The sequence below is a fragment of the Trachurus trachurus genome (genome assembly GCF_905171665.1).
Source record: "Trachurus trachurus genome assembly, chromosome: 4".
In the NCBI taxonomy this organism is placed as follows: Eukaryota; Metazoa; Chordata; class Actinopteri; order Carangiformes; family Carangidae; genus Trachurus; species Trachurus trachurus.
In genome coordinates, this window is record NC_139898.1 from 11,404,161 (window position 1) to 11,419,955 (window position 15,795).

The following is a 15,795-nucleotide window of genomic DNA, read 5'->3' on the forward strand; positions in this document are numbered from 1 at the left end:
TTTCAAGCACCAAACCTGATCCTTGGAAAGTGCTTGAGGTTTTGTTGAGGCTTTCTCTGTAATGAGCGTGGCTGAGTGCCGCCATTTGCAGTATCAATCTTCCAGAGTACATATGTCACGTAGTGCCATACAGAGACAGCAGGCACGGGGGCGAGCCTATATGGTCGCCAAAGAGCGAATTAATTAGCACCATGTCTGAGAATTCTCATTCACCGCTCCCCAATATGTCACACATGATGATCTAACACAGCCTAGAGCAGATAAAAAGCACACGCTGCAGCAAAGTCACTCTCCAACACATCCTGAAATCGTCCTCTAGAACGAGCTGAGCATGAATGGAGAAGATAACTCCCTTTTCCAAATTGTTCTTATTTTTGCCTTCTAGAAATGTAGTTTTATAATATGCAAAAGCATAGGTCTGTCTCACATCTTTTCAGTTTCTGCTACAAAGTGTTTTTGTTCCATTATGATAATTTGAAAAAGGTAGTGACTATCATATCTGATGGCTGCCTGACAGGTTAAATGTTTTCAGATCAGTGTGTATTTCTACTTTACTGCTGTCACATTCAGTTATGGGTAGCGTAGGTTCAACCCTGTGTTTATCCAATTAAAGCTAAGCCAGTTAGGTATGTTCATAATTGGTTGTCTATGGGAGAGAAACTCTTTCTTTGATTTAGTTCCATGTCAGTGCAATCAAAAACTTGCACACACATGCAGTGTAGAGGAGAGGAGAACTGCCGATTCGACCATCTGTTATTAAAACTCGGGCTCGTTGAAGCAGAGGAAAGATGTCTTCCAAAAACCAGCTCATTGCATGCCCTGTGTCTGTAAATATTCCTGCTAGTGTTAGCCATGGGCACTGACTGTAAATGTATTTTTGCATGGACAGCAGGGTGTGTGAGGGCTTTTTATATTAATGAAGTAAAATACAGAGGTTTTGCAGTCATGTCAGAAATCACCTATAGCAACCATGTTTGGGAAAAACATGAATTGCAGAGAAGAATTGCCTGAACAGAATAATGATTAAAAAAAAATACCCTAAAAGGCCAAATTTATGTAAGTGATTAGTGCCATTTATATGAATAATATTTTTTTTACTGTAGATAAGGTAAGTGAAAATACATAACATCTGTTTCCTTGGACGACATATAACATGTAACACTAAGAAAAAAGTTTGTGAGCTAATGCAGAACTAGCCAGGCCTATCTCAGTCCTGTCATATGTCTATTGGGACCCTTTGTGACATTACTGTTAGACTACTTCTGTTAATGATGTTGTATAAAGAGTGGTTCATGCAGGGTGGCAAGTCCAAGTTGTGGAGAAAAGGGTCAGGGTGAATGGCTGGAAGTGTTGTTCCCAAAACTATTTCATAATATTAACCATCTATTTTTTATTCTTTAAAGTATATTTTGAGGCTTTTCAGGCCTTTGATGGATAGGACAGTAAAGAGACAGGAAATGGGGAGACAGAGAGAGGGGGAATGACATGCAGCAAAGGGCCACCGGTGGAATCAAACCAGGGGCCGCTGCGGCGAGTACGATAGCCTCTGTATATGGGGCGCCTGCTCTCGCTCTACTGAGCTACACGATGCCCCTCTGTTTTTAATTGTACTATGATGTGGAAGGTCTTCTAATCTTAATAAACCCAAAAGGTGGTTAGGGTTTTCTGCCTTAACCTAACCACCTGACTCCAACATTTACTGTCCTTTTAGTTCTGTTTTGTTTTCCATCAACTCTCAGAGAAATATCAGGCTCTTTTGCTGGTTATGTTCATCAGCTAAAGTTGTGTTGTCTGCGTTTGAAAACGCCTGTCTACTGCCACTGAAAAGAAGCAGTGAGAGTAAGAAAAAAAACATAAAAGTTCCCAATAGGTTGAGAGATGCTGAAACTCTTTCTTTGTGGGTTCATCTCTATGAGCACCATCTGTCGCATTGCTCCTAGCCATTTGACCTATTGATCTAAGAATATCAGTGAGTGCAGCTTTAACTATGTTGTTGGGCTTGTGTTAACAATGGTTCAAGTTAAAGTCAAATTTGTTAAGCAGATTTAAAATAGGGAAAGCCCATTTTAATAGAGTTCAGCCCACAGTCATTCAGTATTGTTGGTCAGATCTGTTTGGATCTGTCTGGATCTGTTTGCATTACTGTGTGCCGTTGGTTCTTTCTAGTGTTGATGTTTTGAAACTCATTTTCACTCAAGTTAAGGGCAGTTGTGTGATTTTTTTCCCTTAATTGCTACTTTTCACAGTTTCAAGGCACACTTTCCTGAAACTACAACAGAATGTGCCCTTGCTACTTTTCTCTCACAAATCTAATTACCCATTTTGCTACAAACATGCATGAACTTTGAACAGTGAAGGCTGAAAAAAGCTATATTCTGGCAAAGTAGTCTAGCTTGTGCTCGGCCTAGAGGCAGCAGACGGCTCATTGTCATAAGAGCAGCATTGCCGCCAGCTGAACCCCAGTTCAACTCCAGCACACAGCTTTTTTTTTTTTTTAATTCCCTCTACTCTGGGGCCCTGAGTTGACTTCTTCCCTGCTGCGATCACTATCTCAACAAATTGAGTTTTTTTGTATGAAAAAAAAAAAATTAAGGATGACTTCTGGTGTGGGCTGCTACAGCAGACGATAGTGGGAGAGTTTCTGGGACCATAATATTTTCTCGTCCTCTAGTAATAACATTGGAATTACATGTGCAAGTGTTTGAAGAAGCAGCACATTCTTCTCAAAGAGTCTTGGATCTGAAAGAGATAAAATACAATTGCTGAGTATTTGGGGCTGAGGCCAACAGTCTGAAACCAGAGACTATTCTGCCACTTCAGCGTTACCGGTATGTATCGTATTTGTTTCAAAAGACACTGCTCATTTATAGTGAATATGTGCCAGAGTTGTCACAGTTATTTAATGATATTTTATTTTTTTTAAAAAGGAAGAAATAGATGACCATCCATACTTTGACTCTTATCAATCCAACCCTGTTCAGTATGATGAAGAGTTTGTAATAGGAAGTGTGTCGTGTGCCCAAAATCGTAGCACAGCTCACTGCTGCTCCATGTCTAATGTTGCTTAAGTCGTCACTTGTGAATAATATCCTATCCAAGAGCATCACAATCATGATAATTGATTGAAAAAATAAATAGATAAATCATTGTCTTTAAGCACATTTGGGTTCAGTTTGGTGCCTTTTCCCACTAGTTACCACTATCGGATAAATCTTGGATGTGTCAGATATTTTGAGGATTAGATTGAAAGCTCACACAGGTTCAAGATTATAATTAAGTATATTTTGCTACTGTATCACCATTGTGTTTCACATTCCACCTAACCACATCCTGCAGCACATACAGTAGCTTCAACCTTTTCAAGACATGGGCTCAATAACCCTGTATGTTCATATTTAGCTTCACCAACAGCATCTAGGGACGCAATGCAGACCCGTCTGTCGGGTCGAAATATGTCACTAACTACTACTGATTTGATGATCCTCTGAGTTTTTAAAAGTGGACTTGGCAAGCAAGCAAGAAAAAAAGACAGAAAGAAAGAAAGCTGCTGCTGCCTATTTGGGGCACATTCATGCATTTCATGTTCAGGAAATGCTTTGCAATGTTTGAACAATATTACAGAGATACGTATATCCATCTCACATGTCATGTACATGTAGAGGTAGAAACACATCTACATTTCTAGAGTACCTACTTGATAGGAACATTCTCGAGTTGAGTTTCCTGTTGTTTGTCTGCAAGATTGCCTGCAGCCTGAAAATAGAACCGAGAGGAGGTACACTCTCATAATTTACTCTCAGAGCACTTGAATTACAAAATACTGGAAGGTGATTATGGAATTTTTTACCAGTGACCTCAAACAATTTCCGCCTACCTTAGCTACAAGAAATGTCTCATAAGCTATTGGATGGATCGTCATAGCATTTGGTGCAGATCTCCATGTCTACCTCAAGATGTATTGTAATAACTCATACATCAATACTGTAATATTGTCACTATTTGAATAATGGTTGGCTGATGCCAAAGAAAAGCTGGGCCTAAATACAGTTTCACAGAGCCTCTAACCTCAACTAACCTCAACTTGCTTTATCAGTGTATTTGAAATGGGGCATACAGTATGGCCTCATCCATACCAAAATGTAATACGGTATATGACAAATATGCTCTGCTGTGCAGTGGATTAGGATATGTATATAAGTATAGATACATTTGTGACCTTCAAAGGGATCCATTATCACACACATATACATATGGAGATAGAAGTTTTATAATATACATGAAATACCAATAGTATTAAATGTCAGTATACTGTATGTGATTTTTCACATTCTGGGAAACTGGTGTCAAAACTTTAGACTCTACAGTCATCATATCAAATATCAACTGGCTTTGTAATGGAAGTATATTCAAGTATCTTATACATACATATTTTAGTTGGACACATGTCCATATATAGAGTTGTTCCAGTTCCGAACAGGTTTATAATTATTTTAGATGTACTGTATTTAATACATGGAAATGTAATATTGAATTTTGGTATAACTTCAGTCAGTATCAGCACACTGGGTGTTTACCCATATGAACATTTGTTGGGGCCCCACTTAATGCATGTGCACTGTAATGTTTGTTTATTCACTTGACCAAAGCTTCAAAAGAGAAAGTGAATGCCACCCCTACTGTACTTTACCGTGCTGCATCTATTCATGTGCTGTCGTTACATAACTTAACTACATAGTTTATGGTTTATTCATGAGGCCTATTTTGGCCCAGAGAACTGGGCGTCCTGAATCAGAGCAGAATCTCTCCATCTCTCCACAGGCCTCAGGGGAAAACAGGCAGGCAGGCAAATGAGATCGCAGCCTCGGACAGAATTACCACTTCACTGAGAGAGAAAGAGAAAATGATGTCCGTCACCTGCTCTGCTTCTTCCATCCATCCCATCTGACCATCATCATTTCATTTTCTCGCCTGCTTCATCTGCGTACAAGCGCCTGTGGGGATGTGTCTGTGTGTGTGTAGATGTAAGCGCTGCATGCTCTGAAGGTAGCGCTGCCACTCTGGAAGTCTACGTGCATGCATTTATATAGACTGGCACTGCAAATGATGCTACCGATCCGGATAGGACAGGAGTTGGCTGTGAGTCTGTGTCAGTTGTGCGTCACAGAGAATATACTATAGCTTCTCTGTGTGTGTGAGAGAGAAAGAGAGGGAGAGAAACTAAGGTAGATAGCATGTCACACCAGAGCCCTCTGCTGTTTGAAGCACCAACCATTCAACATGTCCTCTCATCTTGTTCTCAAGGTTTGTTCTCAGCTCTACAGTAAGTCCTTCAATCACAGTTTCACTTTCAGAATTTCCCTTTGTTGCGTTGGTTATCCAAAGTCTACTTTCAAAATTCAATTTTTGAATATCTCAGTGAGGATTATATCTGTTACACTTGGAAAGTCCTTCACTTGTCTTATTCCATTTCACTCTCACGTATGCTACAAAACACTAATATGAACAGATACATATCTTCATGGTTTGTCATTCTGTAGTCTCTTTATATAATGAGCTGAAACAGTGAACAAGAAAGTAATAAAAAAAAATTGTGAGCATCCAGTCCTTTGCCACTGCAGATTTTATCTTTCTTGTTGACATTTTCAGTCTTCTTTTCCACCTTCACACATGTCCTTTACAACTTCCAATCAGACATGGTCATGCACAAGTAAACTAAGAAAATTAAGATTAAGGTAGGTATATTTAAATATATACAATTTATTTGAGTCCTTACTGAAATTTACATTAAATATGTAAAGTAATTCACCTTTCTTTTTTATCCAACTGAGGCAGCAAAAGTGCTTGAACAATTATGGCATGTTTTTCTTCTTTTAATAATAATAATAATGATAATAATAATTATCATTATTAATATCCTTGATTGTACCATTACATTCCAGACCCCTTGTCCCAGTCTATAATCCAATTTTTATACCATCAATATTTTCCAATTCAAATTTATCAGAAGGATCAAATACTTACATTCTTACCCGCATGCTTATATACAGCCACACACTGCTGGTAATTGGTCTGATCTCCTCAGTTCTTCAAATTTAGTGTAAACAGGTTTTCACAGCTGGCATTCTGGGCAATTTTTCCATCTGCTCCAGTTTGTGTTTACACAATCTCACAAACAAACCACGAGCTACAGTCACCAAGTCTCGGTGAGTCTCTAGTGACAGACTCATTGGTGATGTCATCCTGCATCACCAGTGCTACAAGCCTGATGACTGCCAGCAGGTCATTCTGCACTTTACTGAAACTCATATATGTACTGTATTTGGTATCACCAATTTATTTTAAGAGGAATGATAACCAGGAAGATAGTGACCTCAGTTCCACAGTTTTCCATTCAGTGGGCTCAGACCCACCCTTATTGGTCTTTCTACTATTTCTTCACACTCCAGTAATTCTTAAGTGAGTTATACACTTCACGTTGGAGACTGGAGACTATATGACTCAGATGTGTCACATTAGCTTTATTCATTTATTCCAGCACATTAAACAGTTACCCAAAATTAAGGCTGTTAAGTTCAGCTTTTGATGTTGTGGATCACCATGGGCTCTTTCAAATCAACTCATTGTAAAGTCTGTTGTTAATGTCAGTGAATATTCAGTTGGTAATTGCTGCCAGTGCCTTTGGAACTTCAAATACATCTCAATTATGACTTTTAGCCATCCATCCATATATCCATTCTCTTTTTATGTGTGGTTGGGTCACAGTGGCAGCAGGCTAAGCTCAGTATTTCAGAACTCCGGCTCCTCCTGATGATTCCAAGGTGTTCCCAGGCTAGATTATATAATTTTATCCCTACAGGGAGGCATGGGTCTACTGCGGTGTCTTTTCCCTGTTCAGTGTATTTGATCAAATGCCCGAAAAGGTAATTTTTACCACATTCTGTGACCCATATGGGATTCCCCATGAAAATATGGTCAGATACTAATGTCTGACACTGAACCATACTCCCTGTTGGTTGTGTTTGAGGTACTGATTTTGATTGGCTGAGTAACAGAACTTTACCTGGGTCTGGGTTAGGGTTAATAGCTGTGGTGTCAGTTCTTGGCTCTTTATTGTTCTTGGTATATGCAGTGGATTGTAGCATTTCTTCCACTGGTACTGTATACTGATGATACTCCATAAATTCTGCAGACCTCTATTCTATCACTTCACTCGCAACCTCTTTGGCGTCCTTTCTTATTTCTTATGTTAGATGAAGTGATGGTCCCTGAGTTGAAAGCACATGAGGGATTCAGTTTTTTGATTGGGATTTGTGATTCTTCATTTTCACTTCAACTTTTCTTGTCATTATTGTAACATGACTGCCATCTCTCAGTTCAGGACAGGCACATTTTTAGGATTAGTTGTGTTTTCCTTTTTTCATTCCAGGTTACCAAAACCTTGATTAATGCCTTTATTTATAACCAGTTGGATTTTTTCAGTTCCTCATTCAGTGGTATGCCACAAAACCCAGCATCCAGCTGCACCATTCAACAGCCCCAACAAACAAACAAACAAAAAATACAGCCACGGTTCTCACCAAGACAGGCAAATATGATTCAGTTTCTCCTCTTTTGTGGCTACCTCTGGCTTTGAGAATTGATTCCAGAATTTTATTAACCTCCCACCCCCTCACTGTCCCACAGTCCCACATTTGCTGACCTACATCCTCAGTGTCCTCTCTGCTAAAATGGTAAGATATGATAAAATAAGATATTTTAATTACTGTTACGTTGGTTATGAAAAATATAACAATATTAAATGCTAAGTATTGAGTCATCAAGTTAACAGTTTCATTAGGTTACATTAAAGGTGTCAGCTACAAGTTTGATTCCTCCTGGCCAGTAAGTGTCGCACTCACACTCGCCCGCTCTCGCTCCAACCTTTAATTGCACTGGTTTCCAGGTGCGTCTATTGGGAGCAGCTAGTAGCTAAAGCTAAGCTAACGCTAACCGTATTTAACGAGCAGCAGCTGAATAATTTCATACTAAAACAATTATTTATATACTATTAAAAAAAATCAGTAAAATTGATACTTTTATTCTGCACCCCTCTAGATGTTCTGTGGATGTATTATTTTTTTTAAATTAATCGTTTTGATGAAAAAGTTGTAGCTATAACCATTTACCTTGGACTCATCTGAAATAAGATCACAGCAGTCTCAGTGATATCCAACTCAGCATGCAATGAAGATAAAATTTGGGAAATTATAATTTAATTATGAAGAGAACAATCACCTATTCAAAAATATAAAGAAAGTCCAAAGAGTAAAATGGAAACTGGAACTATAACACATACTGAAACACAAAGTTCACTGGGGAAAAGGTCAACTCATTGGCAGATGTCTCCATAATGGCAACATATTAAAAATATAACAAATTGTTGCAGTGACAGTTGTAATTTTTTGTTAGATATATGACCTTATATAAACACAGACAAATCTGAATTTTAGGCTTGTGTCTGGAATCTGCTGGATTTATATTTTTATTGGTTGACAAATAAAACAAAGTCAACTCCATTCACTCATCACTCTGTGCCAACATTTTTTTTTTTTTTTTTTTGCTGGTGAATACATTAGCCCTGACTTAATTTAAGCTTCAGGTAGGAATGTGGACTCAGTAGTCCAGTGCAAAAAGTTCAGTGCAGGGAAAATAGAAAGCAGCTCCATAGGTCATTATTGTGACCTATTAGTACAGTCGTGTTTCTAGCCTGCTGGTGTGTTATGTAATGGCTACGGTGGGAGCACTGCCCTTTCTGACCTCTGACCCATTGGTAAATACATATACCTGTCTATACCTGTACGTACGTAGCATATACAATTCTCCGTCTCTCCTTTGATATACTGTGTAAATTCACAACAGGTAACTGGTGTTTCATCCCTGAACTCTAACCTAGGCAGATGGGACTGATTTCATTATAATCTCAAAGGTCAGGGGAGAAGAGAATAGGGGACATCATGAGGCAAGAAAAGAGGAAACAGGAGAGGGAATGCTTAGGCTATTTTGTTCTACCTTCTCCTCCACTCCAACTGTCATCTTTCTTTAGTATGAATTGTCTTTTTCTTTCTGTTATGTCACAGCCTCTTTTCTGCCTTTCTTCCTCCATCATTATCTCTCACCATCTCGTCTCACACTGCCTCCCTCTCTCCCTCTTTCTCCCTCTGTCTCTCTCTTCCCTCTGCCTTGGAAAGAGACGATCCAGAAATAAGGCCATAAATAAGAAATCAACGTCCTTTTCTGTCCCACCACATTACAGGCTTTTGATGTATGCTTTCTGCAGTAGTATTACTCACCAGCCTCAAATCAATGCTCTAATCCCCCCCCGTCCCCCCTACCAGATTGATTTCAGTGACAACAGCGCACAGAGGTGCACAACAGATCTGTACACTGTAAGCCATTTTCTCAAATACTAGCAAAGTAGTTATATTGGGACAGCTGTTTAGGTAGATTAAGTGAGATTGAAGATCGCTGTGAAAGCATGATAGATCTGATTTGCTCTTAGTATGTCTTCAGATCTCTTAAACCTGACTGATCCTTCCCTAAAAACTGCTCTGTGGTCAAACCTTCTTTCAATGCATGAAACCCACCATTTGGAAAAAAAATAACTGGAATGCGTGTTGCTTTAAGAAATGTATATCAAGCAATATACATGAACCAATCAGCACCAATACTGTAGTGTGCTACAGTGTGCAAGAATACTGGTTCACAAAATGTTGTGCCAAATGAAAAACACTGTTTGGCAACAATGTTAAGCAGAGAAAATATTCAGTACATACAGTACACTTCAACTGATATAGGCTTTTTTCAGGGGGCATATTGTGAGGCTAAAGAATGTTTTTGCAGACAACTCCATCCCCAATTGTACGACACTCAGTTTCTCTGCCAGTGCCTCTTTCTCCATTGGTGGCATATTGAATCGAATTTTTTGCAAGCAATAAATGAACTCCATAAACGTACCTCTCACTGCCCAAATTCAAATTACCAGAACTATCACTTCAAACAATGAAACTTGAAACCGAGCAAATGAAGAAGAAGAAAAAATAAAGTAGGACTGCACAAGGTCACTAGGAAGTGGTACAATCATTTAGATTTTAAAACAAGCCTGCAATGAGCTGGTCTGAATGCACTGTAATTAAAGCAGAAGTAAGCGGAATGTTTGTGTTAATATAAGTCTTAAATAGTTATATCTTCCGACAGCAATCACTTATATAGAGTGTTTGGTCCGAAACATTGGTCTGTCAGTCACTCTGCTCTGCTGTAAGCCGAGGAGAAAACTTTCCTTGTATCCTACAACCTTTATCCAAGGAGGAGAGAGAACGGCATAAAGGGGCGGTCCTCTCTGTGTGTGCAGCCAAGGGATGCGTGTGAATGTGGTGACGTAGGGACGAGGGCGGGGACTGCTGACAGGAAGTTAGCCAAAACGACCGGATTGCTTACTTCTGCTTTAAGTCCCACACCTGCACAATTTCTTGATCAGCAAAGAAAAATGTAATTTAAACCTGAACACGCCATAAGTGAAATTGTCATTCTTAGCAAAGACTGGCTTTTTTTCAGCCCCAAATCATGGCTAAAGGTTTCTGAGGGGTCTTTGAACGATCAGTACGATCAGGCAGACCGAAAGTGACCACAACATCAGAAGATCAATACAGTTTTTGAACCACTTCTCAGGTGGAAAAAACAAGACCAAACACCAGCATTTCACAAGTTTGGAAAAAATTTACCTATGAATCAAAGTTTGACATGTATGGCAGACAACAAATGATACTGCAGCATATCAACCCTGCAATGTAATGGAAGTAATATTGATGTCCAGGAGTAGTTTGCTTGCTTTGGAGTTGGGTATATACAGTACATGCACGGCATATACTCCACTCTGACCAAGGAGAAGTACTGCTCCATCACTCAGAGACATGGATTCCATCTTTGTGGAGATAGATTTATACTCAAGCACAACACATCTCCAAGAACCCCTCAGTGCTTAGCAAAAACTGCTTGAAGACCTGACTGACATGGACTTTCCTCCACAGTTACCTGACCTTCACCTCATTCAACATTTATGGGGGCACTTGAATGAGAATGTTAAGCACTCTGTGACATCCCAAGAAGCTCTACGGAGAACTGTCAGGTCACTCTGGCATAACATGGGTCATCAGATTCTGCACAAACTTGTATCAGTACACAGCTGCAGCTCGAGCACACTCTAGTTAAAGCAGGACAAAGCAAACACTAAGAGATTCTGAAATTCATGTGCATTTTTTTAAAATCCAACTTTGAAAAGATTCATTTTGTACAGCTCATATTATCATTTATTACGAATTCTGGTCAATTTGACAAAAATGCCCCAAAATAAATAGTCAATTGAAAATAGAAAAAATATAATTTGATGGAAATATTCAGCTAGATATACTGTACTGTACATGTCAGGGAGATCCGGATGAAAGAATGATGTGAATACAAAAGAAAATGATTCTTGTTCAGCTCTGTATCTTGAGTCTTAAATTTGTAATGTGTAAATGAAGCTAGTTCATGTTAAACCATGCATGTGATGTCCTTGGTTGATATAGCTGATTGCAATTATAGTGTGGCAAGATTTTCTTGCAATCCAATGAGGGCTGTATTTCCTGTGAGAATGATACAGTCTAGGTGTGAAATAAGAGGATCGGTGCATCAATAATCTCAGCTGTGTGGTTTTTTTTATAGAGTAGTTGGTTAGCACACTGAGCTGCAGTGATGTTATACTCCACTAAAAATCCATGTCGAAGCCCTGCCAAGTCCTCTACCTGCTGAGAGAAAGGGCTGAATCAGTGACTCAGTTTGCATCAGAATGACACTTCACTGTCTGAGAGCAGAGCCAGACAGACACTCTTTGTGATTTGGACGGTGCTGCTCAGTATGGGGTGCCAGAACAGGCAGAGATCTCCATAAATGTTTGCTCACACTACAGCCAAAGGTGTCCCAATTATTTATGTTTTCCCTTACATGACAGCTGTTGTCATGTCAGTATGAAAAGCACAAGGTTTCCTGGGGTCTGAAATTTTAATTTAGAGAGCAGACCACAAAGGTGTGTGGTGCAGAATCAAATTTGAGGCTTGTGACGACAGGGGAGACAAGACACAGCATGATGTGACTGACTTTCTGCACCTTCCTAAGTACCAATCACAAGGACACGTTAGTGAAACAAGACAAGTGAAGGCATGGAAATTAACATGATGTGTTTCATTATACAGTAGTTTGAAAATGTTTGTATTGATGTGGGATGTCTTTTACAGCCTTGAAGTAGGTGAGAAATTTAAGACAAACACAGCACCATGGGATCTTTTTGAATGGTGTCTGGATTGTGCATCTTGGATATTAACACAACAATGCACCAGTTTATCAACAAAAATATTCATAACAATGTTTTAACACGTTTTTTTATGCATACTATTGTCACTTGTCTAGTACAAGATGACAAAGAGGAAAGCTCTTATGTAATGTTTTTTAAAAATGGTGTTGAATATAAATTCAAGAGATTCAGCAAAAGGTAAAGTGCAAGCAGAATCAAGCAGCTACAAAAGCAAAAACAACAGCAAGCAGAAATAAGAGACCAAGAGTGAAGAGTTAAAGGTCTAGATTCAGGTCTATTTTTATTGACCCTTTTTTTTAAAAACTCATTTAAGATTTTATGAATAATATCCCACCAGAATATGTTTATATTGGCATCAACCTTGAGGAAAATATCTCAAATATGCTTATGTGAGATTTTTCCTCTTGAGCTTGTTTCAGTCTATTAAACATGCAAACACTGTGTTTGACAAGATGGTTAAGAGGGGTATAGTTTTAATTATCACAAGGTGTGAGAAGCTTTGATGGAGTCTGCTATTGTCTGATTTAAGGGAAGTTATTGTGGGTAGACATTGGTAGAGTCCTTATTTTACAACATGCAGTAGTCTAGTCATTTTTCATGGGTCAAACTTTAGGAAAATAAAAACAAATTCTTGTAAATGTTGTGCATACCATCATTGGTCTTTTCTTTTCCAGGGGCTATCACACACGTCAAAGCAATTTAGTTTTGAAGTCAAGATTATTTTGTTTTGAGGTCAAGAATGGTTTTTATTACTATTATTATTATTCAAACCTGGACGGGCATTCAGCTGTGGTGAAAGGATCATTTATACCCAATAGGCTTTAACTGTCTTAACTTCCAGCATCATTTACAGACACTTTACGTAACTATGAAAAAGCTTTCATTTCAAAATTCATCATGAAACCCTAAATACTTTTATTGTTTACCAATGTGATTCCTTTTTTTGTGATCAAATGTTTATTTAAAGGACAATTCCAGGCGAATTCAACTCTGGGGTGTATTTTCATATCATTTTAGGTCTAAAAGAATGAATCTGAAGATTTTCAGTTTAATCGCTCCTGTTTTACGGTAGTTGCATCTGTCCCCGCATCCCCACGGCAGCAATGAATGGGAGTGGATGTAAGTTCCGCTGTTTAGGCTGTTTACAGCCCTCAAAGCCGCAATTTTTTTCCACAGACAGCGTCAGATGGCTACTCAAACATGCACCGGGAAGTTTATTTACTTCAAGCAAGCCGACATGTTAGTAAAACTAGATCTAATTCAAAGTCTCCTTGAGTCTCGCGCGAGACCCAGTTGCCGTGCTGGTGTATTCAGGTGCAGTGGGAAAAGCTACCGTTTGTGTCATAAACACAGGAATATCAACTCTTGACTTGCTTCAAGTAAAAAAAACTTCTCGGCGCATGTTTGAGTAGCCACCTGACGCTGTCTGTGGAAAAAAATGTACACTTCAAGCAAGTAAAGAGTTGATATTCCTGTGTTTATGACACAAGCGGTAGCTCCCACTGCGCCTGAATACACCAGCACTGCAACTTCGGGCTCGCGCGAGACTCCGGGAGACTTTGAATTAGATCTAGTTTTACAAACATGCCGGCTTGCTTGAAGTAAATAAACTTCTCGGTGCATGTTTGAGTAGCCATCTGACGCTGTCTGTGGAAAAAAATTGCGGCTTTGAGGGCTGTAAACAGCCTAAACAGCGGAACTTACATCCACTCCCATTCATTGCTGCCGTGGGGATGCGGGGACAGATGCAACTACCGCAAAACAGGAGCGATTAAACTGAAAATCTTCAGATTCATTCTTTTAGACCTAAAATTATATGAAAATACACCCCCTAGTTGAATTCGCCTGGAATTGTCCTTTAACAAGAATACAAGTTACAACCAAAAAACATGACTCATTGATTGACAATAGAGACAGTACAAAATTGACTGTAACAACAAAATCTCAAAATAATAGTAGTAATAGTGTTAACCTTGCACTTCAATAATGTGCACCAATGCGATTCCTGTGTACCTGTACAAAGTTTATCACACTAACAACTAATCAAACGTTGTGTTGTTACGTCTGAATGACATCATTGCAGTAGTGAAAAAAACAAAATCAAATATTGCCTAATCATCTCCTGGCTGTTTCTACAGATGACAGCAGAAGCCATTCTCCGCCTGGTCAATGATCCTGTACTGCCATTCTACCCTCTGGACATCGCCCTGGATGTGCAAAACAAACTCAAAGGTAAAATACTGTTCTGTTTGACTACTCTGCAGAGGTTGGTGGAGACCAAAACAGATCTTAAAGAAAGCAAATATTGAACATGACTCCACACCTGAAGGTTAAACAGCTTGTTGTGCTGCCCCCAAGTGAACAAGTGGTCAGACTTAAGACCCAACATGTATGATGAATAATACAGTACTTAACTGGCTGAGATCTGAGGTCTTGAAAGTCAGTGGCAGTGTAACCAGATATGCTGCACTGTAGTTGGAAGTAATGCCATAAATCCTTCATTGCACAGAAAAACAATTAATGCATCACCTCCTAAGGCAATGTTTTTTCTTCTTTCTTTTTTACTCAATCAAACAGTTCTGTGTGTTCAATGTTGTTTGTTTGCTGCAGGTATTTAACCTGTGAGACAAGTGAAAAAAATGATGGCTTGATTTCATCATGTCTCCTAGTGTAAGCCATGAGAGTGAGCCAGCATGCACAACACCAGCACACTGTGGTTTTCCCCGCTATGACATGTCAGGATGAGTTCAGGACTTGGCAAGTCGTCGAAGTAAAAGACGGCTAGAATTAAAAATGACCTGTTCTACTGTAGCTTACCTTAGTAGGAAAATTGGAGGACACCATGAAACAGTTGGGTAGACTGCACAACTGTGCTTTCGTTTGTTGAGGCTTTGTGTTTAGCTGCAGCACAGCGTATAGTCGCAGATACATATCATAGCACACTGGGTCATTCTGTGTGTTTAGACCAACAGTGATGCGGTTGTAAATTAAGTCGTGACATATGAAGAAGATCATGATTTGGTTATGGTCTTACTGTAGCAGCAAACAACTCTGAGACTTGGTTGTGTGTGTGTGTGTATGTGTGTGAGAGAGAGTACGTGCATGCCTGTGTGTGTGTGTGCGTCAGTGGCTGCTGTCCTGGGCTTTTACGCAGAGGCATAACTCATCTCTGCTGTCCAGGCAGCTTCAGCATCAATCCCTGATACACACTCCAGCAAACAACACACTCACATGGAAGGCAAAATGACATTCCATGCACACACACACACAAGCATACACACATGCACATAAGAACCCCAAGAGTACAGTATGCGGAACACTCTCAACTCACTTGCAAAACATTTTGGGTAAAGGTTTTTACATATTTTTACACACACACACACACACACACACACACACACACACACACACAC

General features: G+C 39.3%; 1 protein-coding gene across 1 annotated transcript in view; it reads left to right on the forward strand.

Annotated features, from left to right (window-relative positions):
• Window positions 1-15,795, forward strand: part of naaladl2 (N-acetylated alpha-linked acidic dipeptidase like 2) — a gene marked incomplete at both ends in the record, with an annotated part of 363,400 nt that overhangs the window by 311,486 nt on the left and 36,119 nt on the right. Inside the window, one exon of the mRNA XM_083970485.1 lies at window positions 14,521-14,614. Coding sequence (XP_083826611.1) covers window positions 14,521-14,614 — 94 coding nt within the window. The remainder of the gene's footprint in view (window positions 1-14,520; window positions 14,615-15,795) is intronic.